The sequence below is a fragment of the Cryptococcus neoformans genome, chromosome 8, assembly GCF_000149385.1.
Source record: "Cryptococcus neoformans var. neoformans B-3501A chromosome 8, whole genome shotgun sequence".
Taxonomy (NCBI): domain Eukaryota; kingdom Fungi; phylum Basidiomycota; class Tremellomycetes; order Tremellales; family Cryptococcaceae; genus Cryptococcus; species Cryptococcus deneoformans.
In genome coordinates, this window is record NC_009184.1 from 606,461 (window position 1) to 631,220 (window position 24,760).

Genomic DNA, 24,760 nt, shown 5'->3' on the forward strand with positions numbered 1-24,760 from the left:
TTACACTAAACCTCCCCAACAGCCCAGCCCAGCAAACACACTTCCGAGGGCAATAATCAACGCCTTTGGAAGACGTCAGCACGTTGTTCGAAACCAAATATACTAAGCGAAATAAAGAGACTCACACCCCAAGTAACTGCACCGACACCCAATCTACCGACCACTTTCCATGCCAGGTTGACACCCACATGAACGAGAACAACAATGACCCATGCCAGCCAGAGGTACTTGCTTGCATCTCTATCAGGTTTCGTCTCAAGGACAAATTCTGCTTCCACAGCGGCACCATCGGAAAGAGGGGAAGGGTGAGAGTGGCGATAGATTAGGGTCGGGTTGAAATAGAAAGCAGAAAGGATGAGGGTGAGACCAAGATTGAGAAGGAGAGTGTCCAGTCTCCAAAGAAGATGGAATGGGAAGGGAATATTCTACGTTATTTTAGTTTACTAAAACTTTGATAATATTACAGCAACAGCACTTACAGGGAAAGGGACACCGATTACCTGCTCGAGATCTACATGATCGCATAATTAGCGTACACTTTCGGGATTTCAGAAACAATCACCTCTTCTCGCTCTCATCCTTTCTAGAATTTCCACCTTTTTCTCCAATTCCGATTCGTCCAGTTCATCCTCTTCTTCATCCTCTTCTTCTTCAATTTCTCCATTACTCTCTTCCTCGTCCCTTTCTTCGACGGCGCTCAGCATACCCTCTCTCTTGGCCCTTTCTTGCTCATTTTCACCATCAATATGGTCCTCTTCATCCGGCAAATATATCTTGTCCGAACTAGGCATAATTTCTTGGTATAGAGAAAGTTGTTCCCAGCCCTGGACGATTCCCCAGGTTACTTCCGCTACACCCCATCCCAATCCGAGATAATAGGACGAATGGAAACCCGAGGCAGGAGAGGGAACGATCAAGGGGAGTGTTAACAGACGGAATGCTTCATGCAGCGTAGAATGGAGGATTCTGGAGCTAATGCCCATTATCAATGCTTTGACGTTGTTGGACTGATGAACCGGACACTTACGTGAACCCGATCGCTGTGGGAGAGAAACGGAACCATTCAACTACAACAAATATAGGTACTCTCATGGTTTGCACAGTACAGCTTGCAAAGATCCCAATTATGAATGGATAGGGCAATAAGGGGTGGGGATATTGTTGACCGGCTTCACGTTCTTTCTTGGTCGGTGGCCAGGCATATGTGGCCAGGAGGACAAGAAGGACGAGCCATGCAAGAGTTATGATAGGTACCAGGAGGTATAACCTCGACATTGTCTTCCAAGTCACTTTGGATAGTTAGATTTGAAACTGTTGATTTGTGAGACACTTACCGGTGATAATCGGGCCATATTCCTCTTCCGCTTCATAGTCGCCCTGCTCTATATCCTGTGCGTCCTTGGGATGTAAGCTATGGGAAGATGCTGTCCTCATGCTATCGAGGGTCACTCTGCTAGGGCCTGACTGGCTGTTGTCATGATTTGAGCCTTGCTGCACGGTGCTGGCGTAGGAGGGATATGACTCGTAGAGGGCAGATGCTGTGTCTGTGTGAGGGTGGTGGGAAGGGGGAACCGAATCATGGAATGCTTCCACATGGCCCGAGTTCTGTATGGCTGCCGGGATAAGAGCGTGCACACCCATACTGGCGCGGGTAGTACTGCTGGTGAGTTTGTCAGTTGTATGGCGGATGGTTTGTCAACCGCGGCCGCGTTTCTCGAGTTAATCACCCGCTGGAAGGGATCTTTTAATTAAAATGATAACAAAGTAAGGAAACCACTAAGTAAATATCTTAATTACAATTCACAACACATCGGGTGGCGTCGAGGAGACAACGAACAACAAAAATAGTACTGGGTTCCGTCGTCTGTTCGGATCCTTCAATAACGCCCTCTCAATTATCCACAAAACTCAAAAATGGTAAGATGCCCTTGGTAAGGCATGGCTGACATTTACAGAGCAATTTGGCCCAAGCGCGACTTCACGAGGAGAGGAAGCAATGGAGAAAAGACCATCCATTTGTAAGCTCCTGCATTCTTTTCCAAGGACAGCATTCTTCTCAATCTGGTCCGCGCTTTTATCAGGCGATGAGGTTCCAGAAGGACTGTATGGGTAGGCCGGTGTGCTAACTCGCGTATAGGGCTTCTATGCCAGGCCAACAAAGGCGGCTGATGGAACCTTGAACATTATGAGTTGGGAAGTCGGAATACCAGGGAAGGCTGGTGTGAGTGTTTTAACTTAGCAAATGCACGAAAGATAAGCTGACAAGGTGCAGACTGACTGGGAAGGCGGTATGTACGTTGTCAAGATGAACTTCCCGGACGGTGGGTGTCGTTTTGTGATTGTCTACTTGTTAATGCTGACAGAGCCATGCTTTAGAGTTCCCTACAAAGCCTCCAAAGTGTGAGCACCGTTAACTTTGGGATCAAATGTGGGTTAAGGCATGGTTTAACGATTTCTTTAGGCAAGTTCGACCCTCCCCTCTTCCATCCCAATGTCTATCCCTCTGGAACAATTTGTCTCTCCATTTTGGACGAAGAAAAATCTTGGAAACCCTCAATCACCGTCAAGCAGATCTGTCTTGGTATCCAAGATTTGCTCGAACACGCTAATGTAAATGATCCTGCTCAGGTGGAGGCGTATCACATGTTCAAGTGAGTAATGCACCATTCCGTTTTCCTATCCGATCGTCCTCGTCTTTCACTGACAAATCGCCTATAGGAACGATCGCACATCCTATGACAAGCGTATCAGGCAGCAGGCTGTTGAGCGCCGACCCAAGTAGAGCGTTGTAATCTTAGAGTGTCGTGTGGCTAGTTATCCAGTAACCGTTGGCTGGCTATTTATATTCCTCCTCTTGGGCTGTAGCATCTGGGTATGCATCTTGTACCCCTTTTTGCATTGCAATAGTCTCTGGCATGCATGAAGACCTGAGCGGGAAATGGGATGCATGCATGGGAAGGCGACTCGAGATTAGCGGATGTAGATACGCGCCGCTGTTGTTGGCAGTTAAGGGAAGTGGCAGTGGCTGAAGCGCGTGTCCTGAATTGCGAGCTCGGTGCCGGCTTTCGCTGGTGTTCTATATTCCGCTGTCTCCCTCTCCGCTTGTAATCCCCCGCACGCTGCCCTCCCGCCCCTCCACGCACGGTCCTCTTCCCCGGTCACTAGGTCAACGGCTACAACGCTACCAACACACTACCATGGCATTCTCTGCTGCAGATCTTCAAAAGGTACGTCTCCCCCCACGCTAGCGCTGACCCCTCAGCAACACCAGGAGCTCGAGGGCGCACCCGATCCCTTCCCCGCCCTCGCGCACGCGCCTACTCCCGCCGCCAAGAAGGTCCAATCGGCGCCCGCGCCCCTCGACACCTCCTCTGAGGATGCCTTTCCCTCCCTCGCCGCCCCGTCTGCCCCCTCGTCCAAGGGCAACGCCAAGCCTGCCATCTCCATGTGGGCCAGCAAGTCTTCCGCCGTGAAGACCGGTGCCGCCAGGCCCATGGCCCCGGGTGGTCTGGGTCGAACCGGCACCCCTACTGCTGGCTCCCACCCCTTTGCAGAGACCTTCTCCATCCCCGCCAACGAGCTCGTCCAAGGCAAGGCGGCTTCCGATGTCGTCAAAAAGGTTCAGGACCAGACTGGTGCTATCGTCGAGTCTTCCACCCAGATGCGCACGGGCCTCAAGACCTTCCACGTGAAGGCTGCTGACCAGAAGAAGCTCGCCCAGGCCAAGAGAATGATTGAAGGCGGTTTGAGGAAGCCAGTTACCGTCCAGGTTGAGGTTCCCATCACTACTCTCGGTACTATTATTGGTCCCAAGGGTGCCACTCTCAAGGGTATCACCGATGCTACCGGCGCCAAGGTCGATGTGCCCCGTCGAGAGACTCTTCCTTCCTACATTCCCAAGGACAATGGTTCTGATGCCGGCTCTGATGACGAAGACGGCGAGCCTCAGGTGTCCATCACTATCTCGGGCCCTGCTACTGGCTGTGCCGACGCCAAGGACCGTATACTCTCTCTCATCTCCCACAAGGTGTCTCAGACTTCGGCTTCTATCAAGACCATCCCTTCGGCTTTCTACACTATCATTTCTACCCAGGTCTCTGAGCTCGAGCAAGGTCCCGGTGAGGGTAAGGTTACCGTTAAGATCCCTACCCCTGCCGTTTGGAAGGCTCTTGAGAGGCAAGCTCAGGCTGACGCCGAGGGTGAGAAAGTGGTTGTTGATGGCGAAGCTCCTATCAAGGTGAAAGGTGACAGGGAGAACGTTAAAGCCGTCGTCGATGAGATCACCAAGTCTTACGACTCTCTCGTCCAGTCTTTCAACCTCAAAAAGGTCTCTATCCCCAAGAGGCAGCACCGATTCCTTATTGGCTCTGCCGCCGAGGATATTCTTGCTCAGACTGGATGCGTTGTCGAGCTTCCTCCTGTTGACGACCCTTCAGACCGCGTCGTCATCCGAGGTCCCCAGGCCAAGCTAGTCGCTGCTCAATCTCTTGTCTTTGAAAAGGCGAATGCCGTTAGTGTCGAACCTCTTGACCTCGTCTCTGTCTTCCGACGAACTACATCTGATCCCGTTACACACGCCACCAACATCCTGCGATACCTCCGTGCTTCCAAGCTCAAGGGCGTGTCTTCTGCCCACCCCAACGTCCAGATCTTCCCTCCTTTCCCTTCCACTGTCGCCAACACTGGTGCTGTCATCATTGAGATTGTCGGCGAGGATGGTGAAGAGGTGAGCAAGGTCGTTGATGAGATCACCAGCCTTGCCAAGGGTGTCCTTCCTTCTGCCGTTTCTATTGTCCAGGTTGATCACCTTGCCCACTCTTTGTTGGTTGGCAAGAAGGGTACCCGAATTGCTCAGTTTGAAAAGGCCCATAATCTTACTGTCGTCTTTCCGCCTGCCAGCGAGGAATCCTCTAACGTCCTTCTTGTCTACACCGGACCTGCCGGCAAGGACGTGAAGCTCGAAGAGGTCTTTGAGGGTGCTTCGAAAGACCTCACTGAGTTAGCCAAGGAGGTTGCTGACATCAAGACCGAGATCCTCGAGGTTGAGAAGAAGTGGCATAAATACATCATCGGCCAGAGCGGTTCCGTCCTCAACGCTATCATTGGCGAAGACGCTCTCGTTTCGGTCAAAGTGGGTGCCTCTCCCACCAAGTTCCCTTCCACTGGGTCTGAGGACTCTGTCACTATCCGTGGCCCTCGCAATGAGGTCGACCGAGTGACCAAGCAGATAAAGCAGGTCGTTGAGGATGCCAAGAACGACGATATCGTCAACGGCTACACTGTCAAGTTTGACGTTGAGAAGAAGTATGTGCCTCACCTTGTCGGTCAGGCTGGTGCTGCTATCAACAAGTTGAGGGAGACATTAGGCGTCAAGGTTAACTTTGAGGATGCCCCTGAAAAGGAGACCAAAAAGGGTTCCAAGAAAGTCCTTGTTAACTGCAGCGTAAGTGCCAATGCTATGTACGGCAGACCATGGTTAATGTAAGTAACAGATTGTCGGCCGTAAAGAGCCCGTTGAGGAAGCCAAGAAGCGTCTCATTGCTCAGATTGAAAAGCTCGAGGATGAAACTACCGAAGTTCTCAGCATCAAGCGAGCCATTCAGCCTGCCCTTATTGGTGCCGGCGGCAAGTACGCTATCCGTCTGGAGGAGAAGTATGGCGTCAAGCTCTCTTTCCCTCGTGACTCCAAGGACAAGGAGAGCGGTGCTAACCCTGACCAGGTCACCATTCGGGGTGGCAGAAAGGGAGTAGCCGCTGCGAAGGCCGAGTTACTTGAGGCTGCTGCTTTCGAGACTGAGTCCAGGCAGGAGGCCACTTTCAAAGTCCCAAGCAAGGCTGTGGCTCAGATTGTTGGTAAGGGCGGTGCTACCATCAACGCTATCAAGAACGACACTGGTGCTCAGATTGACATTGAGAGGGAGGGAGGTGAGGACAAGCAGACTACTATCACTGTCCGAGGTGACAAGCAGGCTATTGCTGCGGCCAAGGAGGCTGTCTTGAACGTTGTCAAGGAAATTGGCGACGAGATTACTGTCGAGTTGACCATTGAGCAGAAATACGTAAGTAGAGTGAGGAGATACAGTCAGAGTGCTATTGACGCAGGAATTTAGCATCGAAACCTCATTGGTCAAGGCGGTCAAAACCTTCGTGATCTCATCGCTTCTGCTGGTGGTCCTTCCGAGGGTTACAAGCAAGCTGGCCTTGTCACTTTGTACGTTTTGAGTCAAAATCATACAGTCGAAGCTAATTGATATTCTAGCCCTAAGAACGGCGACGAAACTACTGACAAGGTCCGCCTCCGTGGTGACAGCAAGGTTGTCAAGAAGATTCAGGCCGAGCTCGAGAAGCAGGTCGCTGTCCTTAAGGAGACTATCGTCATCGGTGTCGTCGTCCCTGCCGCCCAGCACGCTACCAAGATCGGCCGTGGTGGTATGGCCCTCCAAGATTTGCAGAGAAAGACCGGTGCTGTCATTCACTTCCCCGGTTCTAGGCAGTACAGCTCGGTCGGTGAGATTGAGAACCTGGATGAGCTCGAAGGCGTGAGCGAAGGCGACATTGTCAAGGTCATCGGTACTAAAGAAGTAACCCAGAAGGCCGCTGAGCTTCTCCAGGTGAGTTTACCCGGACTATCTCGGACTATCACCCAACATTACTAACATCGCAAAGATCACTTCCGAGCGTGGCCAGCGGAACGACTCCCGTCAAGGTCGTGCTACCCCTGACCTTGGGTCTCGCCCCGTCTCCATTCCCAACAAATATTATCACGCCATCGCTGAGACCCCCAACCTTATTCGTCAAATTCGGGCCATCGGTGGTTACCTTAACATTCCCCAGCCCGCTCCCGCCAAGCCTTCTCCCAAGAGGCCTGAACCCAAGAGCGGTGACGATCTCGCCGCAAAAACCGCTAGAATCGACCTTGAGGGTGATGAAGATGTGCCCGACGTTCAGGGAGAATGGTCTTTGGTCAAAAACTTTGAAGGCGCCGACGACGAGAAGTCTGAATGGATTGTCAGAGCCAAGGAAGAGGATTTGGAGAGGGCCGTCAAAGTACTGGAGCAAGCATTAGAGAAAGCGAAGAAGGCTACCCATGGTGAGTTTTAGGTTTTTGGCAGTGGAGATTTGAACCGTAAGGGCCTAAGTCTCTGACACAATGACCAGTTGGTTACCTTACTGGATTGCCCAGGTCTGCTTTCCCTAGAATAATTGGTTCCAAGTAAGTTACTAAGGCATACGATTCTAGACGCTATCCGCTGACGTTGGACCACAGAGGTGCCACCATCTCCAGGATGAGGCTCGAGACTGGCGCCGACATTCAAGTGGGCAAGGAAGACGATCTAATTACGATCGTTGGTGGTGCGTTCAGCTCTATCTGTCTCAACTACTTAGCCTATTTACTGACGTGCAAATGACAGATGAGGAGTCTGTTCTCCAGGCCAAGGATGCTATCTTGTCCATCGTCTCAAGACCTGGCCGTGAGAGGTATTAGGGTGAGAATGGTGAATCGTGGAGAATTGCATAAGTAGATAAGGCGGATTGTCATCTAGCAAAAGAGCTCGTATCAATAAAATGCAGATAACATAGGCATCTGAAATTTGTGTGGGCTTTCCATCCATCATTTTCTCTCATCTCTCGTTCGTCAATGTTCCATGATTAAGTTGGCAACAATTGCCCAATAATCAATGCACGCTGCAGAATGCAGGGCAGCTTTTTGCCGCATCTGCGGCAACGGCGGCCTGGAGTTTACCGTGGGAAAAGTATGAGGTCACGTAGTGCTGCTCTATGGTGGTTTTGCATGTCTTCGTCAGTGGTACACGTAATAGCTCCCTACGTATGCAAGTACTGGAGAGAGAAGTGAGGATATATGATCATGATGATGTTATTGAGGACTTCAACAAATAACATTACTTAAATAATTTCCAGCTTATCCAAACATACAAATGCCATCCGCTACACTCATACGTTTATCGAAGAGCTTATCCATGTCATCTAGTAACTCCACAGTCAGAGTGGCCCTCCGTGGCGGCGCTATCCTCAACAACCCTAGATTCAACAAGGGTAGTGCTTTCACCCACCAGGAAAGATCAGAGTTTGCTTTGAGGGGGAGATTGCCTTATGCGTAAGCAATTGCAGTAGCGAGAAACATCGCTGACTGCCATGTGCTGTGTTTTCAGAGTGGACTCTCTTGAAATACAGGTAAAGCGCGCCTATGAACAGTACAAGTCTAGAGAAACGAATATCTTGAAAAACTCTTTCTTGCAATCTATGAAAGGTGTGCATTTTGTTTACACACCCGAGGTCAATACTGACTTCTTGAAGCCCAAAACTGGACCCTATTCTACGCACTTCTCCAGGCTCATCTTGTAGAGATGTTCCCAATCGTCTACACTCCCACCGAGGCCGATGCCATTGCCGACTATTCCCACCTTTTTAGAAGAAGTGAAGGCTTGTATCTCACTCCGCCTGGGGAGAAGAATATGGAGGAGGACTTTCTAGATGCCTGCGAAGGGAGAGAACTTGAATTGGCAAGTGTGCTCCCTGGTAAACTGAAGAGCTCATGACTGATAATTTAATAGATTGTCGTTTCCGATGGCGAAGCAATTTTAGGTATCGGAGACCAAGGATCCGGAGGTATTGGTATCTCAGGTGCCAAAGCTGTCATTTACAGTCTTATCGCTGGTGTTGAGTAAGTATGATACTCCTTGATCCATCATGTTGCTTATGATCCTCCCAGCCCCGCCAAGTGTTTGGCTATCACCCTTGACGTAGGCACGAACAACCAGGATTTGCTGAATGATCCTTTGTACATCGTAAGTTTTCAAAAAGCATACAGTGACAGCCTTTGCTGACAACACTTTTCTGTCTTTTGTAGGGATACAGGGAGAAAAGGTTGCGAGATGATCCGTACGACCAGTTCGTAGACAAGTTTGTGGGGCTTGTCAAAAAGCACCAGCCGGAATGTCTCCTGCACTTTGAAGACTTTGTATAAGGCGTTCTTTTCCGAGCCACGAAGCTTACTGATTCCCATCTCGAAGGGTGTCACCAATGCTGAACGACTCCTCAGAAGATATAGGTGCGAGGGTGAAACGCATTGTCAGTCAGATAATTGGCTAACATGTGCCGTTTTAGGGATCAGCATTCCATTGTAGGTACAAATCAGGAAGCTTGAAACAGCAACTCATATTTTGTAGTTCAACGATGATATCCAAGGAACAGGAGCGGTAACTGTGAGATTCTGATCCCTATATAGTGACATGTATTGACGCTAATCTGAGATGATATAGCTTGCGGCTGTTCAGGCAGCTATTAGTGTGACCAAGAGCTCTGTACGTCAGTTTTCTTGTATACGTGTTACACATGCGCGCTCACCTTAGCCGAAGCTTAAAGATCAGCGAATTGTGATTTATGGATCTGGCTCAGCAGGTCTTGGTATTGCTAGGCAGCTTCGAGATGCCATCGCTCTCGACTCTTCCGGTTCTCCTTCCGAAGCAGCCAAACAGTTCTGGTTAATCGACAAGCATGGGCTTATAAAAAAATCACTTGGAAAGGATAAGATCAGGAGTGAGATTGAAGATGAATTCATCCGAGATGAAGGTGATTGGGGGGAGGGCGAGACTGGCTTGAAGGAGGTGGTAAAGAAGATCAAGCCCACTATATTGGTTGGGACCAGTACGCAAGCTGGAGCCTTCACCGAAGAGGTAGTGAGTGTATTAAATTATCCTTTTCAGTCCTAAAGTCTAACAGGCTACAGGTTAAAGAGATGTCTAAACATGTGGATAGGCCTATCATCTTCCCGCTCAGTAACCCCACCAGACTTTGTGAAGCTCAGTCAGTCGCCTTACCCTCATGAAGCGAATATGTAAGCTGACGTCTTTTTAGACCGAAGGATGTCAGTGAGTGGAGTAAGGGTAAGGCCCTGATGTCAACCGGCTCTCCCTTCGACCCAGTAGATATTTCAGATTCTGGTGAGAAGTACATCGTGGCTGAATGTAACAATGTGAGCTCGCATTTATTCTTCAAAGGCTAAATGCTGACACGACTATCAGGCTCTGATCTATCCTGGATTGGGTCTCGGTAGCATTCTCGCGAAGTCTTCAAAGATGACAGACAAGATGATAATAGCCGGTGCTCAACGTCTAGGCCAGCTCGCTCCCGCCTTGGTCAAAAAGAATGCCAACAAGTCCTTGCTTCCCGACTTTGGTGACGCCCAAAAGGTTAATTTCGAAGTGGCTTTGGCAGTGTTGGAGCAGGCGATGGAGGATGGCGTAGCAAGAGCAAAGGATATCCCCGAGGATAAGGATGAGAGAAGGAAGTGGGCTGAAAACAATAGGTGGTCGCCTGGTTATCCCAACTTTAAATATGACCCGGAGGGTTTGAAATAACCTCCCATAATGAGGTATTAGATCAATGATAATGCAGAGACGCTACATTACTAGCCATACCGTTGATGTGCAATTGAGTTGTGGTCTTAAGCGGCTGTCCACCGCCACATACCCCAACCCAATCCGTCATTCTTCACATTCCTACCACCCATATCCACAACTCCCTTGTAGATCTCCTCGACCTTTTCCCCAGGTTGGACGGCTCCAGACGCCACCAAAAGAGGGAAGAAATGCTCATCTGTGGGATGGGCCCTTCGGTAAAGAGGATGTGCTGTCAATTTGAGGGTCGAAGCAACGAGGTCCGGCTCAGATACCGCAATGCTGACAGCACTAAGGAAAGGAGAAGTGTAGGACAAGCCACCACCAGTAACTATGCAGGACATAAGTGCGGTCTGCCAAACCATGTATGACTACCTACAAAGGTCGCGGAGGTTGTGAACAACTTGGCCAGTGCCAATAATTGCATAACCTTCCTGTCGAAGGCTGGCAAGCGCCTTACCAACTTTGACAGACTCTCTGGGATCAGAAGAGGCGGGCAAGGAGACTTGCACCAAAGGGAAATTAGTTTCATCTCCAAGGGCAGCTCTGAAGGGAACTACCCATTACTCGTCAGCATGATGAAATCTAACGGGCATGCGATAGCTCACCCCAGACACCATGGTCCAAACCCCTGTTGGCCCTGCTGACCGTGATTCCACCTTCCTTCAAAGCCTCCACAACCTTGTTCTGTAATTCAGGTTCGGCTCTTGATCTGAATGTAAGTTCGTAAAAATGTTTTGGGAAGCCATAGAAATCATAAATCAAGGGATTGGAGGAGTTGTTATTGACTGTTATACAAGTCAACTACAAGATCCATTGAGTGTCAATCTGTTTGCACCCACCGATGACTCCTGAACGGAAGGCTTCTTGATTTTCCCAGTGAGCTGAAACAACCACAATACCCTTAGGTGGGTTGGCTTGCAATATTTTCCCAAATTTCCTCCAGCCTTCATATGGCGCAGAGTCATACTGCTCAATAGTTGGTGGGCCCTACATTGCTTTGCTTAGTTTTTGGAGCTTTCACGGTCCGTCGAGATTACACTTACTCCATGAGAGAGGAAGTAGACATCCCCAACCTTGGAAGTATTAGCTTCACTCATGGTGCTGAATGATTGTTCTCGGAATGCGTTGTTCTTGATGGCTGACTGGACACCCTTTAAGGTGTAGCTGGCGATTCTAGCCTGGAAAGTTTGAATGGCGATGATTGCGAAAAAGATGGTTATGGCCCAGAGAGCAAGCGACCAGCGGGACATGAATATGTAGCTGCAGTAACTTTAGCAAAAAGGAATGGGCTTTCGGATGATGTGCGGGATCGCCTTTCGTTGTTGCCTTATAACGAAATGAGTCACACAAATCATACAAATACTCTTTAGCCGATTTGCCGCCGCGACCTCTTCCGACGGGATTGTATTTGTCAGCCTTCCCATTGATTGATAAGATTGTGCCTGGCATTGCTAGGATCTCGAAGCTTCGTTTTAGGCATAACATCAATTGAATCTTTTGATTAAAAAATCATCATCGAAAATTGGGCTAAGGCTCTTGCGGGCCTGCTAATTATGGGTGGGTAATTACTATTTTATCCTTTTATTTTTGGGCCATGGAGATCGAAAACATCAAATGGACTTCACTGTGCAGCGAATTGGTGCGTTACAGGTTGAAGAAGACCGCAGAGCTCGAAATAAACTTTCAGATGAAGGGAGGAGGATTGATAATGAAGAGAAACAATAATAGAGCGATCAAAAACAAGCTATCTCCCTACTATAAACCATATTTCAAATGAAGTGCAGTAATCGTATCTTCTATAATGATCTTGAACGAAGAAAAAGTTTGTTGTTCATCCATTATCCCTCAGCCTCCTTCGTTCCTCAAATATTTTCAAGTGCATTGCATCCTCAAAAAAGATTAGCTAATCTCTGGAAAGATACAAATATCATGACTCATCAGTAGAAGAGGATCCCAACATTGATAAAGAATGTTAAATTGAAAGGAAGAAGCTTGAGGGAAACGAGGATCGGACAAATAGGGAGTTGATTGCATTGATTGTACATAGGTCTCCCCATATACTTTCGGAGATCCCTTGAGAATCAGTTCTTCTCAATCATATGTATTGGACGTGTATACCTCTATTCTGCTATAACTATCGGTCTTATCTAATTAGACTGCCTACCTCCTACGTGGTCCTTAACAACAGGAAAGAAGTATGGTAGGATCCCCCACTTTTAATCCGCCAAACTGGCTACAAAATAAGCATATCAAGCTTTCTATGCAATGAGATCCCCTTTTTCAGTTTCCTCGACGCTTGCTCCGGTTCTTCCTGCCTTATTCATTTCTATGCTTTGACCACTAATCACAACCACGTCTGCCAAATCCATTCCGTACACTCGGATTGCCTCGTCTTCAAGGTATTTCCTACATTCTTTTCGAGATTTTTCCACGTCAACACAGGCAAGGATCCCCACTGAGACCACTCCTAAACCTAGCAGGAATGTAAAAGGCATATTGGTGTTGCCGCTGTCGTCAATGATAGCACTTGATACAAAAGGCCCAATGAAACTTGAGGTTTTGCCGATGATGGAAAAAAGAGCGAAGAACAAGAACTATTATAACCTGTTAGCCGCATCCCTTGATCAATGAACCATAGTCTTCCCCGCTCTTCTTACCTCTTTTCCTCGTGGTATGACCTCAGAGATCATAGCTTGCTAGATGATGATCAGCATCGACACTTGTAGTGCAAAATGTAACAAACTCACGGAAATTGCGTACCAAGGGCAAACGGCGATCTTTATACAGTATAGATTAGCTTCATCCTTTCGTTTCGACTTCCACTTACTCCATAGAAAGCTTGGTAAGCCCAGAATTCCCATGCATTATGGAAGCCAAATCTAGTTTGTGTTATGCCAACGCATCCCCAGGCAGCCAATAGAAGGATCCAGAAGGCATTCTGAATGAATAAATCAGTTAGTGATAGGTCACTGTTGGAGAGGTATAACTTACAAACAAGAGCATCGTTTTCGTGGGTATTGTGTAGCGTTTCTGCACGGCCCAGAAGAGTCCGATACTGGCAAAGCACTGTTATTAGCAAGAGAAAGGAAACGGATCTAGAAAAGGCGCACCCCAGAGCTTGAGCTGCGATGCCATCAATGAGAAGACTACACTCTCACGATTAGCTGAACCGACTGGTTTGTTGAACGCCAATGTGACCGTACTAATTGAGCATCTTGGTATCATAAGACACGACTTCGTTTTGCAATGTCGCAATGACTGTAAGTTTAAGTGGGAGAGGTAAGCTAGAGCGTTAAGACAAGCTCTCTTAAAATACTCACCTGTGACTATAATGGCGGGACCGATCAACTTAGTTCTTTTCGTCTCTTCAGAAACCAGGGAGGAAACAAAAACGTACCGAGAGTATTGAGGCAATCGCCCAAGAAAAAATAGGCCGCCTGGAAGGGACCGTGAGTAAAAGTGATGCTGGAACCTTATCTAGTGCTATGACACTTTTCCAACGTACGAGATAGATAAATGTTTGTTTTAGACGCAAGCATAAACGAAAGGCGTGGTAGATCTGTTTGATCCTTCATAGCAGTGTCAGGGGGTCATCGTAGAATCTATACCTTTTAATAGTTGACTTACCCAACGGTAAAATATGTCGTGTGAGGAGGAAGCTGATGCCCCGGGCGGTATTGCTCGAACAGCAGCCATGGGGTGGCGCATATGACTGTTAGTTCCTTGTTAGCCAAGGCCAAGCGATGAACAGAAGGGACTCACTCCAAACACCAGCACTGTAGGCGCAAACAATACTCAAAGCTTTGGTGTTGCTATCGGCGTCATCGTTGATCACCCCTTCCAAAATCCCAGCCAAGATAGCGAGTACAACTAGTTCCCCTAATGAGCAGACAAGGAAAGAGACATTGGCGAGGCGATTCCGTGCCAGCATGTCAAGCCTATCGTGGGACTTCCGGCTATGATGATAGTTAATAATTATCATAACTAAACCATTGCCAAAAACAGTCTTGTGACTTACTCGGTGTCTCCTCGAGCAAGTTTTTCTTCACTATCTTTTATTTCCGGTAAATCTCGAGCAAGGCCTGGGAATGCCGCTGTCCAGAAAGTCAAGGCGCCTTGATAACCGATGAGACCTAAGATATACAAAGCTGTTCCAGCCTGCCATCTATAAGAAATATAGACTGGTCAGTAGCATCCCTCTCACGAACAGATAGAAAGATAAGCCGAGCAAATCACTTACTTGGAGGGATCTTCCACCCCCAGCCATGCAAAACTAACAGCCCATGCTAACACAGTAAATGCGGTCGTAATGTGAGGTCGGATGATACCGTAGTCCGCGAACGATCCCATTATGAGGAAAAGAACCGCTTGGAAAGCGAAAGAAAGGCCGTTTGTGATCAGAACAATGGAGTTGACTGCACATAAGCACATATCCCAAACTCAGAACATACCAGACCGCTCTGACCCAAAAGCAATGAGATTGCATGCCCCATCACCGCATGGGACAGTACCCGTTGGGTAGGCAGGATCCCATCCTGCCAAATATAACAGATTTTGCCATGCCGATATGGCAAAATTGAATGGACCTATCAGATTCAACAATCAGTACAATATGTGCAAAAAAGGGTCAGCAATTATCAGGTAACCAACCTAGTCCGGAGTTGCCGACGTAGTAAATGTACCAAGACTACCGCCGGAAGTCGCAAATCGTCGTGATGGCATGACGAATGACGAACCGAACAGTCAGCGTTGGCCGTGTGTCGTTCACTCAAACGGCGGTAACATGATTATTTGTTCGGTGGTGGTAGTAACTCACCCAGACCTCCTTTCTTGTTGTTGTTTTTCTTTCGCCGACGATAGGTAAAGGGCTGGCAAAGAGTGTTGCCTCATCGGTAAGGGCAGAGTCATCTTGTACCGGTTGAAGATGGCCTTCCTCCATTTCTTGAGTAGTGAGCCTGTCTGACGCATTCGAACCGTCCATGATGGGAGATGATGTGTTCCACGAATAAAGATGATATATAGCGCATGTGATGATAAGACTTGCTCAAGTACTCGTACAGGTTTTCTTTGCTCGATTGTGTTCTAATGTATAATGCAATTTCCGATCTTTCGTATAACTAAGCGTTTTCCAGGCTCTCAGATAGTTGGCCATCATTCCTTATTATTATTAGTAGGTGTTATGGTGCTTTAAGTGAGGGGCGAAAACCGTAGGCCGACTTCAGGTATTTGTTCTAGGGTAATTCCGTCTATTTACTCAGAATTCAGGTTATTCGGGCGCCCAGCAGCTTCCCGTTCCGAAGAACATAAAAGCAGAACTTAACGGACACTGGCCGGTGTCCGACGAGGCACCTATTATTAGGTCCGACAAGCTGTTATTAGTAGTAAATTGTTGGGAGTTTGGCCGGGGTTAAATTAATGATGTCACACCTGCATGAAGTAATGCGATGATTCTCGATGGTCAATTTAAGCCCTCATTCATTTTGCTTTTTAGGCTTATGGGAGGGATTCCAGCGATCAGCTTTCCACATCCGAGAGGCACTTAAAATAAATACACAAATATTGTGTGGAAGAATACACCACCAGTACCGCAGTCAGTGGAATCATATGAAATTTAGTGCTTTGTCAACCACCAACAGTTTTGTAGCTCTCGTCTGCTTACAACAAACAAGAAAGCCGACCCACACAGCCCACGGCTCACGGCTCACAAAATTTAGCAGTCCCGGACAAGACGCCTTAATTGAAATTTCTGCCCTCGATCGATGCCGACTCGTCGACGCCCGAGCCAGCATGAGGAAAGAGACCCATCAGACGAAGTAACTCAACAGCAGGGGATGGATGTTGAACTTCTTACCCCCCATAGTAGCCCGTCTACAAGTCGCCCTGATAGTTTACTACATAACAGCCCAAGAGATAGCCCCCACCCCACTTCTCGCCTGCCAAGCTTCGAGACCAGCACTTCTATTCCTCGTTCTAATGGCCAAGAGGTAAGTATCATGGATCCATGCTTGCAGTTAGTTTGACGCTTTTTCAAGGATGCCACATATGGCAGTCGTCCTAATCTCAAGGTTCGCTGGCGAAGCAAACTTGGCGAAGATTATCGTACAGACACTAGATCTTTCCATTCGCCCAGACCATCTACTGCGCCTTCTGAAGAAGAAATTGCTGCAGTTCGTCGTTCTGTAACAAGCATTTTCCGCCGACCACAAGGATATTCTCCTCGCCAAAGCCGAAGCGACCTGGAATCTGGGCCTCCAGGTTCGCGCTCTTCGGTCTTGTCGTTTGAGTCGGACTCATTTGTGCAGCCACGTCCCATGAAGCGGAGAGCGTCTAGCCGGCGTTCTTCAGCTGGCTCTTGGGCATCGTCCGACAATGACTCAGACTATGACGCACAGGTTGGAACCGGCGGAATCCTGAGCGCCTTGCTAGGTCTATATGGTAATGAGGCTTCTTACAAAAAAAGAAAGGCTCTCAGGTCTCTCTTGAGGCGTAGCGACAAAGATAATGAAGACAGTCACCGAGGAAGAGCAAGAAAGCGTTGGAGTACGGAATCGCTTTTTGCCCTCCCATCTCGCAACTCTAGCAGAAGTGCCAGTCGCTCAGTGAGCAGGGGAGCAACGAGTGCACCTGATGGGCCTGAAGTTGCTAGGAGAATGCGCGACGAGAGGGAAAGGGTGCATAGGAATCGGAGGCATCAACGTTTGCCTCATCGAAGTCAAGACCTCAATCAACCGTATATCCCATCCGCGCGGTATTCAAATCCCTTACAACCTGCTCCAAATGTCACTGCCGCGCAACGGTTCAGAACTTTTATGACAGGCAGGAGCGCTCCTGCTACCCTTCTTGGTGCCCCAGATGCTGTAGACCATTCTAAATCACAAGAAGAAAGCAGGTACCGTACTATGGCCGCCCTGTTGATCACTACGAACTCCCTTATGAGCATAGGAAGCCCTATTCTTGCCCATGTTGCGCCTGCGTCCGGGCAAGAGGGAGAGTCTAGTGGAGGTCATCGGAAGATCAGCTGGTATGAAAGCGTAGCAGAAAAGGAGCGGGCTGAACAAGAAAGAGAACAGAAGGAAGAACATGATCTCGGATTGATTGATGGAGAAGAGGATAACATTCGGGCTATGGAAGAGGGGATGTGTGGAGGGAAGAGGAAAAGAAAAAGAACAAGGGGTAAAAGAATACAGCGAGAGATGGCAGTTACCAAGCATGTTTCAAACTTAATTCAAAGGAAGAAGTGGGTCATAAAACAATATTTGTTATTAAACACTGACATGCGACAGGTTTATTGAGGAACTTGCCAAAGCAGTCGTCAAGTAGGTCAATCTCGATGCCGAATACTTCGCGCTAAAATAAAACTAGTTATGGTGCTCCGGCTCATTCAGTGGAGGCATGGCTAGCCTCAACAGCTGATATTCTTTCCGTCGAGGCATCTTTTGTCTATCTACCGACTGTCCTACTTGTTGCCTTCCGAGACACCGATGTACACTCTACCGATGTCCTTTTCATTCGTCCAAGTGGAGGCCTAGAGCTGTACCGATTATCTCTGGTGCATGAGGTCTACAGAAGAGTGACTCACGATAAAATATCCGCTAGTCAAGGTCGTCGAGCTCTGAAAAGGATCGGGCGCGAGGTGAGTACCTTTCAAAGAGGCAAAAGGCGTGGCTAACAGAATACCTTCATTCAGACCCTTCCCTACTCTCGACTGACTCTCATCCTCACAGCAGCTGTTGCTTCCGCCATCTCTGCCAGAGTGGCCTTCTCCGGATCGTTCATCGACATCCTCATGTCAGGCGCATTGGGGGCCCTTTTCACCTTAGTCCAATTCACAGTATCGAAGGAGAATAGGGTGTTTTCTAATATATTTGAAATTGGAATGGCCGGAATATTGAGTTTTGTAGCTGTAAGTGTTTCTTGCGAAGTTGATCGTGGATGCTGATCATCTTTAGCGTGGACTTGCTTCATCCAAATATTTCTGTTACGAGTCTTTGGCGTCTGTGAGTCGCATATATGTATGTAGTGATGGGCTTCCTCTGATTTTGTCAGGCTTCCATTGTTTTGATCCTTCCAGGGTGGCATATATGTCTGGGAGCTCTTGAACTTGGTTCGAAGAACATCATTGCAGGTGGCATGTGAGTGTCTTGCCTGTGTGTGGCTTTTTTCCCTTGTTAAAAAATCACAGTCGTCTTGTTTGGGCTGTTGTCTACACTCTCTTCCTCTCGCTTGGTCTGGGCATTGGTAGTGAAATTTGGGACTCTTTTGGGCCGCCTCAGCCTGGGAATGACTCAAATAGCTCAGATGCAACGGAGGTGCAGTGCTATCGTGATCCCAATTGGGATTACTGGTGGTACACCGAGCGTATGTTGCGTGACTGGGATGTCTGAGAAGTAAAGGGAATGCTAATAGCATCAACACAGCCAGCGACTGGTGGCTTTTCCTACTCGTGCCGGTATTTGCATTCTCTCTTGCAGTGTGGTTCCGAGCGGATTGGCGTTCTAAGGATATAGTTGTCATGGTGTTAGTGGCTTGCGCAGGTTATGTTGTCAACTACTTTCTTTCAGGCGTACGTGATTCTGGAATGCCTGCGACAGCGTGTTGACTCAGTGGTCTATGTAGCAAATTTCGCAAATCAACGTTACATCCGCTGTATCGGCCTTCGCCGTTGGGTAAGGAGTCTTTACTTGTGGATCTATGCCTGGTATGCTGACTTTGCGTTTCTATTAGCGTTCTGGGCAACCTTTATTCTCGTCTTGGAAGAGGTTCGGCGTTCCCATCAATGGTTTGCGGTATCCTGCTTCTTGTGCCCAATGCAATCGCGGCCGCCGGTGGACTAGCTACTAACAGCATTGACCAAAGCGACTCGACTAATAGCAATAATGAACAAGAAATCAACACAGCTGTCATTGTTAGCATAAGAATGATTCTCGTGAGTCAGCTCTTATGTCAAAGTCTCCCCATAGGATTCTCGATGATGGCTGATGTATTGCAGGTTGGAGTCGGCCTAGCAGTGGGACTCTTCGCTTCCACGGTCGCCATCTATCCTTTTGGAAAGACAAGGCGTTATATATTTAGTTACTAACGTTTGTCTATTCAGCATCTTTGCATTACTTTTCAGTATCTGTATTTTTAACATGCTGCTACTTGTGCTGGATAGACTTTGACATTTTTCATAAAAGATAAATATAGATAATAGATGATGACATTTTTAACGCCTATCTTTTCTTTCCCTTTGGCTGTGTATCATATAGCGCTTGATGAGATCATTGATGATATTCGTACAATAATTTGACTGGGTATAATAAGGGCAAGGTATCCATGGATGACTAGTAGATGACTACGGGTAAAATCTTTGGTTTTTAACTATTAGTTTATTAAGGGCAGCAAGTTGCACGCTGATGAGCCTTAATAGTATTATTAGCCATCCTCTGAATCTTACAGATTTGGCTATAAATGACTATGCAGGACTTCTTTTCATAATATAATTCCCCAATATACGACTTAAACGGTATTACACGATCTACTGTCCCTGCTCCAAAAAGTTGGGGACATTCTGGTCACCAGGCCTTTGGTACGCTGTTCGGGCTTGCTTTTCCTCGGGTCCTCCAGGGCCTTCGAAATCCTGAGCCTTTGTTTGACTAAGGATAGGATGATCAGCTATCATGCCCAAGGAAGTGACTTCTTAATAACTCACTGCCCAGTTCCGGGGTCAATACCACCTCCTTCTTCATCGGGAATTGGGGGGTTCTCTCCTCGCTTGGTACCGCCTACTTGGACGGTAGAGCCAGGGAATTGGGCAGTGACCTGTTCGTTAACACCCGAGTCGACAGCTGATAATACAATAGTTAGATACTTATGTCGACCATGCTTCCTCACGAAAGGAGTAACATACTTGAGTCACTCTGTCTGCCAGCACCAGCCTTAGCAGCGTAAGAGTTGATAGCCTGCTCGTTCTGTCTAATTTGTTCGTTGGCGGACATTTTGGTGAGGTTTATGCGCTTGTGCTTTAGATTAATTGATGGTTAAGGCTGAATATGTTCGTGATGGAGAGAGAGAGATAATACATACTGCCATTGGGCTTATATATGCCTGGAAAATGGAAAATAAAGGTTTTGGGTGGTGCTGGCCGGTCTTTCACGGCGGATTGACGTCAACTGACGTCGATGCGATTGACCACCAACAAGGTGGTGGAGGTGCTGCTGCCACCTAATTATGGCGTAGTTGTTATATTATTTGCGATCATACAAAGAAGCTTGTTATGGCTATATACGTAGCAGACAGTTTAATGGCATGTCCTCGGTTGGATATTCACATGCCAACAACAATTTGCCAATCACAACAGTTTGTCATTTTATCTACACTCATTTTGTTAGTCCTTGCTAAAAAGTAGTAATGCCGTCCGCTTTTCGAAAAATCAAATAAATGTGGAGCCCATGAGGCTGATAAATAATCTTAATAATGACCAAATCTCTCTCTAGTTATTAGTAGCTTCGAGTCTCCAGCCTTTTCTTTGTAATCCGTTTTCCAGCTATCATCGGCGGTAACATCAGCCTTGTTGATTGATGGCAGCCACCAGGTGATATCGATGTGTAGAAATGCTTGAAATAGTAGACGGATGACTAATGATGGTAGCTAAAATTACTATTAGTTGCACAGATCACATTTACATTCTTCAGAACCCATATCCTGATTAATATACATGCGACGCATTCCCAAGACGAGAAGGCCAGCTTAATTCAGGTCTACATCCTCCAATCCCTCTCCATTACCGTTCGCTTCAGACTCCTCTCGAGGAGCCGCAGCAGCAGCTGATGCCTGCGCCTTCTTCTTCTTCTTGTTCTTTTTCTTCTGCGACTTTGAGACGGGAGTGCTTTGGCTGCTTCTTGCCGGAGTTGACGCTGTTGGTGTCGCATTCTCGGGAATAATATCAGATTGAGGCTCTGACTCCGCAATTATAGCTTCTTTGGGTTGCTCAATGTTTGAAGGTGTATCTTCCTCCTTCTTGGCGGGTGAGTGGGAGCTGTTTGCTTTCACAATGTCCTCTGCGGGTCTCGATTCTAAGTCCATGTCCTTCCCAGCTGTTCCATCCTCAACCGGAATTAGTTGCACACTCTCAACGACCTCTGGAAGTACATTTGCTTCCGCCTTTTTTGCGGTTGATTCTTCGGAAAGCGCTTCTTCTGAGGGAGCTGCACGATGCTCAAGAGGCTCAGGATTCTTTGATGGTTCAGTCTGTGGAAGGTCGGCTGCATGGTATTCGGCATCAGGGTGAGTGGCCGTCTCCACATTCTCAATGGGAATAGGCGACGCAATTGACTCTGCGTGGAGATTGCTCGCGCCCCCAGAGACAACGTTTTCAAACTCCTTCACTGCCTCATCGATAGTCTGTGCCTTCCCTCCTTCCCTTTCCTGCTGTCCATTGATTTGGACAGGCAACTCAGTCTTAATCGGAAGTTGTTCCGTCGCGCCGCGAGGTTCTTCCACGACTATAGGCTCCGTGCTGATTCCCTTCACTTCTTCTTCAATTTCGGCAGGAGGGGAGACTGTTTGCAAAGGGATGTCTGCATAATCATATGTGGCTTGAGCGTCTCCGGGGGTCGACACAAGCGTTGACGCGGGGTCCGTCGCGGGCACTTGCGCTTCTCCAGCGGTGGGAGAGGTAAACTGACTCCCAGAAAGGGGGGATGATTGGGAGGATGAGGAGGCGGCAGAAGCAGGGCTGGAAAGCGGGAACTTGAAGCCTCTGTCTTTCATGAGCAAAATACTTGCCTGAAGTGATTACATATACTCACCTATCGAGTTTTCCATCGGCCTCTGGCTTAGGACTCCTAGACCTAGGGGCATCCTGGGCTTCTGGTCTGGGGCTTTTCACTCGGGGGACCTCACCAGCTCCCAAACTTTCTCTTCTTTGCTCACTAAAGTCACCTGGAGCATGGCTGGGCAATGTGGGTGAAGCCGGAACCATGCTCATTCTAGCAATAGTTTCTGGGCTAGGCGATCTTGGGGCGTCGTCATCATCCCTGATGGGTGATTGGGGGGCGGAGGGAATTGGAAGCGAGGCACGCTTGAGTGGGGAGGGCCGTCGGAAAGGGGGTGGTGGAGCGGTGTCAAGTGAAGCGTTGGATGGTAGAGATGGAAGAATGTAGTTGGAGATAGGGAACAGTCTATGTAACATTAGCGTTGAACAATCATGAGTAACTAGACATGACGTACTTGCGTTGATCGGCGACAGCGAACAACCATCCTGGCCCAACAACGGGTAAATTCATCCTCAACGCTTCTTGGTATTCGGGGTCCACTCCGCCCCCTCGACCATGCTCGTCACTGCCAACCATTGGGGTGGTGCAAACAAAGTGTGTGGTATCAAGCGCAACTTGAGGAGATTCGCGAGCTCCAATCTGCCGCAGGCAGTGACGAAGCTGGTCCACGAGTTGTGGTGGGTGCATAGGGCCAAAACATATCAAAAGACCAGTGAGATTGCTACATAGCTGTGAGCAGTTGGAGACACGTAGACCGTTGTAACTCACTCCATGGTATGTGTCCTAACACGAATTATGTTTGAGGGATATGTACCAGCTGTAGTTTTCCTACGAGGTCGTTGGAGATAGGTTCCATGCTAAATATCGAGAGCACTTACAAGACAAGTTGGAAAGTGTACTCTTCACCACTTTGAAGACCGCCAGTCTTCCATTCGGTCTTTTCCTGTATTCCTCCACCATACTCTCCTCCTACCCTTCCCCAACGCTGCCCGTTCCGATGCATTTCCAAGCCTCTGAACTCCGCGCTACCGACATCTATCCTATCCCATTCAACAGTGACATTTGTCTGCGTAACATTTCGAAGCCTCACAACGGGAACCTTCGGAGGGATGCTGAAAGCATTCAAAATTGAATCCTGTAATTCTTTAAATGCTTTCTGAGCGGCATATTCAGCAGCGAGATCACGAGAGACTGTGATGGTGAGAATAGATCCAGGACTTAGAGGGGGTGCGTCAGGTGATGGGGTGGGTAAGAGGAGTGACGGGAACTCCAGCAGGTGAGCGTTTGGTCCAAGAAGAATGGCCTGCAATAATCTAAGCATCGTGCGCTTTTAGGTGTCTCTGCACTCACCATGCCAGCATCCAACTTGCCCAGAGTGAAGGTGACTACAGAGCTGTCAGCGGGGAGTACGATAGGGATTGACGTATCTTACACTGCTCCATCTTGCCCTTCGGAGAATTGCTTGCTATGGAGAGCCTTTTTGCATGTGCTACAGCTGTGGGGGAGGGCATTCTGGGATGGATGGGATAGTGGTGGACAAACAGACACGCGCAGCCTTGAACAACGCAACGAACGAAATTGATATGCTCAGACCGCGCCCTTGCCAGCCAGACGCGAATCCAGCAGCGGACTTGCACCCTTCTCCGCTCACATTCTCAACCTCTTGTCTCCGTCTCCATTCTTCTTGCGTATGTGGTGTTCTTCATATAAATAGCGTATTATCTTTCTACCGTCTCAGAAAAATATCATTCCAATGCCTTCGCCAGCTACTTGCGAATCCACATACCTCGAGTTAAATGTTCAAACGAGGCGCACGGTCTACTGTCTGATCTTTTGCCCCGCTTTACTATCTGGGTTCGCGATTTCTATCAAGGGCCGAGTGTAAAGGGTGGACGCCTATTATTCCGTATATTAATAAGTCGATATGATGTTATGAGTTGTTTTATGAGCGATGCATAACTTCGACTCGACAGGGAACGTTCGTTGAGCTGTGTGTTTGTCGGTGTTGTTGACTGCTGAATGGTGTACTTGCGCTGCTGCTCCTCGCGCTGGGTCCTCCATGGTGTGGCGTGATCGTTTTCGCCTTCCTGTTGGGCTGCACGTTCAGCTTATAAAGGGATGCAGTATATGTTGCTTGCTTAGTTGCAAAGATGGTATCACACGACTTATACATACATGCTGAGTGCTAAACTAATGTTGATACATGGGTCACTGTTTGGCGAAAAACAGGCCCGCGTCTATTATTACAACGAACGCTACCTCAAGGGTAGTTTATAGCCCGGGATTATTTCTTGCAAGGCCTGGCTCCAGAAAAAGCTCCCTTGCTGTGCTTAGTTCCCTTCCGCGCTAACACCATTTTCTCAGACATTTCTTCCCTTTTTCCCTTGCACCAGATCCTCACTCTTTCTCCTTGCATCCTAGCGGCGACGCCCATTCAGCAAATCCCGCCCCGCCCTCTCTTCCCCCCACTCTCTTTGCCCCTCCGCTCTTAACGCAATAGTCGCCTTATAGTCTACCACGCTTCCTTATCCTTACTCTTCCTATACACCATCCGTGGAAACAACAAGTCACGAGGAAGCGGCA

The 24,760-nt window shown here is 48.2% G+C and overlaps 9 protein-coding genes across 9 annotated transcripts; 4 read left to right on the plus strand and 5 right to left on the minus strand.

The window, feature by feature from the left end:
• Positions 1–1,641, minus strand: CNBH2080 (hypothetical protein; the record flags this gene model as incomplete). Its single annotated transcript, XM_768662.1, has 6 exons — positions 1–63; positions 126–425; positions 480–511; positions 563–972; positions 1,028–1,289; positions 1,335–1,641. 6 exons carry the CDS (start codon positions 1,639–1,641, stop codon positions 1–3), a joined length of 1,374 nt encoding a protein of 457 aa, XP_773755.1.
• Positions 1,642–1,914: 273 nt separating this feature from the next.
• On the plus strand, positions 1,915–2,782 carry CNBH2090 (hypothetical protein; the record flags this gene model as incomplete). The annotated part of the gene is made up of 7 exons (XM_768663.1): positions 1,915–1,917; positions 1,956–2,018; positions 2,138–2,221; positions 2,273–2,321; positions 2,377–2,400; positions 2,462–2,651; positions 2,719–2,782. The coding sequence occupies 7 exons, from the start codon at positions 1,915–1,917 to the stop codon at positions 2,780–2,782; spliced, it is 477 nt and encodes a 158-aa protein (XP_773756.1).
• Positions 2,783–3,197: 415 nt separating this feature from the next.
• Positions 3,198–7,486, plus strand: CNBH2100 (hypothetical protein; the record flags this gene model as incomplete). The annotated part of the gene is made up of 9 exons (XM_768664.1): positions 3,198–3,227; positions 3,263–5,443; positions 5,493–6,059; positions 6,111–6,211; positions 6,260–6,611; positions 6,667–7,090; positions 7,159–7,213; positions 7,268–7,353; positions 7,413–7,486. 9 exons carry the CDS (start codon positions 3,198–3,200, stop codon positions 7,484–7,486), a joined length of 3,870 nt encoding a protein of 1,289 aa, XP_773757.1.
• A 493-nt stretch (positions 7,487–7,979) lies between these two features.
• Positions 7,980–10,379, plus strand: CNBH2110 (hypothetical protein; the record flags this gene model as incomplete). The annotated part of the gene is made up of 14 exons (XM_768665.1): positions 7,980–8,116; positions 8,172–8,269; positions 8,317–8,522; positions 8,574–8,683; positions 8,732–8,807; positions 8,870–8,980; positions 9,033–9,070; positions 9,127–9,142; positions 9,189–9,224; positions 9,282–9,323; positions 9,378–9,698; positions 9,749–9,825; positions 9,877–9,994; positions 10,044–10,379. 14 exons carry the CDS (start codon positions 7,980–7,982, stop codon positions 10,377–10,379), a joined length of 1,722 nt encoding a protein of 573 aa, XP_773758.1.
• Positions 10,380–10,465: 86 nt separating this feature from the next.
• Positions 10,466–11,671, minus strand: CNBH2120 (hypothetical protein; the record flags this gene model as incomplete). Its single annotated transcript, XM_768666.1, has 5 exons — positions 10,466–10,749; positions 10,798–10,974; positions 11,027–11,206; positions 11,261–11,408; positions 11,465–11,671. The coding sequence occupies 5 exons, from the start codon at positions 11,669–11,671 to the stop codon at positions 10,466–10,468; spliced, it is 996 nt and encodes a 331-aa protein (XP_773759.1).
• A 1,008-nt stretch (positions 11,672–12,679) lies between these two features.
• Positions 12,680–15,402, minus strand: CNBH2130 (hypothetical protein; the record flags this gene model as incomplete). The annotated part of the gene is made up of 14 exons (XM_768667.1): positions 12,680–13,015; positions 13,079–13,117; positions 13,169–13,198; positions 13,249–13,359; positions 13,413–13,476; positions 13,532–13,567; positions 13,625–13,679; positions 13,815–13,886; positions 14,184–14,377; positions 14,440–14,586; positions 14,662–14,836; positions 14,873–15,007; positions 15,072–15,108; positions 15,238–15,402. 14 exons carry the CDS (start codon positions 15,400–15,402, stop codon positions 12,680–12,682), a joined length of 1,596 nt encoding a protein of 531 aa, XP_773760.1.
• Positions 15,403–16,732: 1,330 nt separating this feature from the next.
• Positions 16,733–19,500, plus strand: CNBH2140 (hypothetical protein; the record flags this gene model as incomplete). Its single annotated transcript, XM_768668.1, has 10 exons — positions 16,733–17,658; positions 17,705–17,737; positions 17,784–18,054; positions 18,109–18,324; positions 18,468–18,553; positions 18,604–18,735; positions 18,828–18,984; positions 19,038–19,087; positions 19,146–19,351; positions 19,382–19,500. The coding sequence occupies 10 exons, from the start codon at positions 16,733–16,735 to the stop codon at positions 19,498–19,500; spliced, it is 2,196 nt and encodes a 731-aa protein (XP_773761.1).
• Positions 19,501–19,938: 438 nt separating this feature from the next.
• On the minus strand, positions 19,939–20,398 carry CNBH2150 (hypothetical protein; the record flags this gene model as incomplete). Its single annotated transcript, XM_768669.1, has 3 exons — positions 19,939–20,056; positions 20,113–20,248; positions 20,311–20,398. 3 exons carry the CDS (start codon positions 20,396–20,398, stop codon positions 19,939–19,941), a joined length of 342 nt encoding a protein of 113 aa, XP_773762.1.
• A 751-nt stretch (positions 20,399–21,149) lies between these two features.
• On the minus strand, positions 21,150–23,688 carry CNBH2160 (hypothetical protein; the record flags this gene model as incomplete). Its single annotated transcript, XM_768670.1, has 7 exons — positions 21,150–22,161; positions 22,211–22,582; positions 22,632–22,898; positions 22,946–23,005; positions 23,056–23,480; positions 23,528–23,562; positions 23,610–23,688. 7 exons carry the CDS (start codon positions 23,686–23,688, stop codon positions 21,150–21,152), a joined length of 2,250 nt encoding a protein of 749 aa, XP_773763.1.
• Between the last annotated feature and the right edge of the window lie 1,072 nt (positions 23,689–24,760).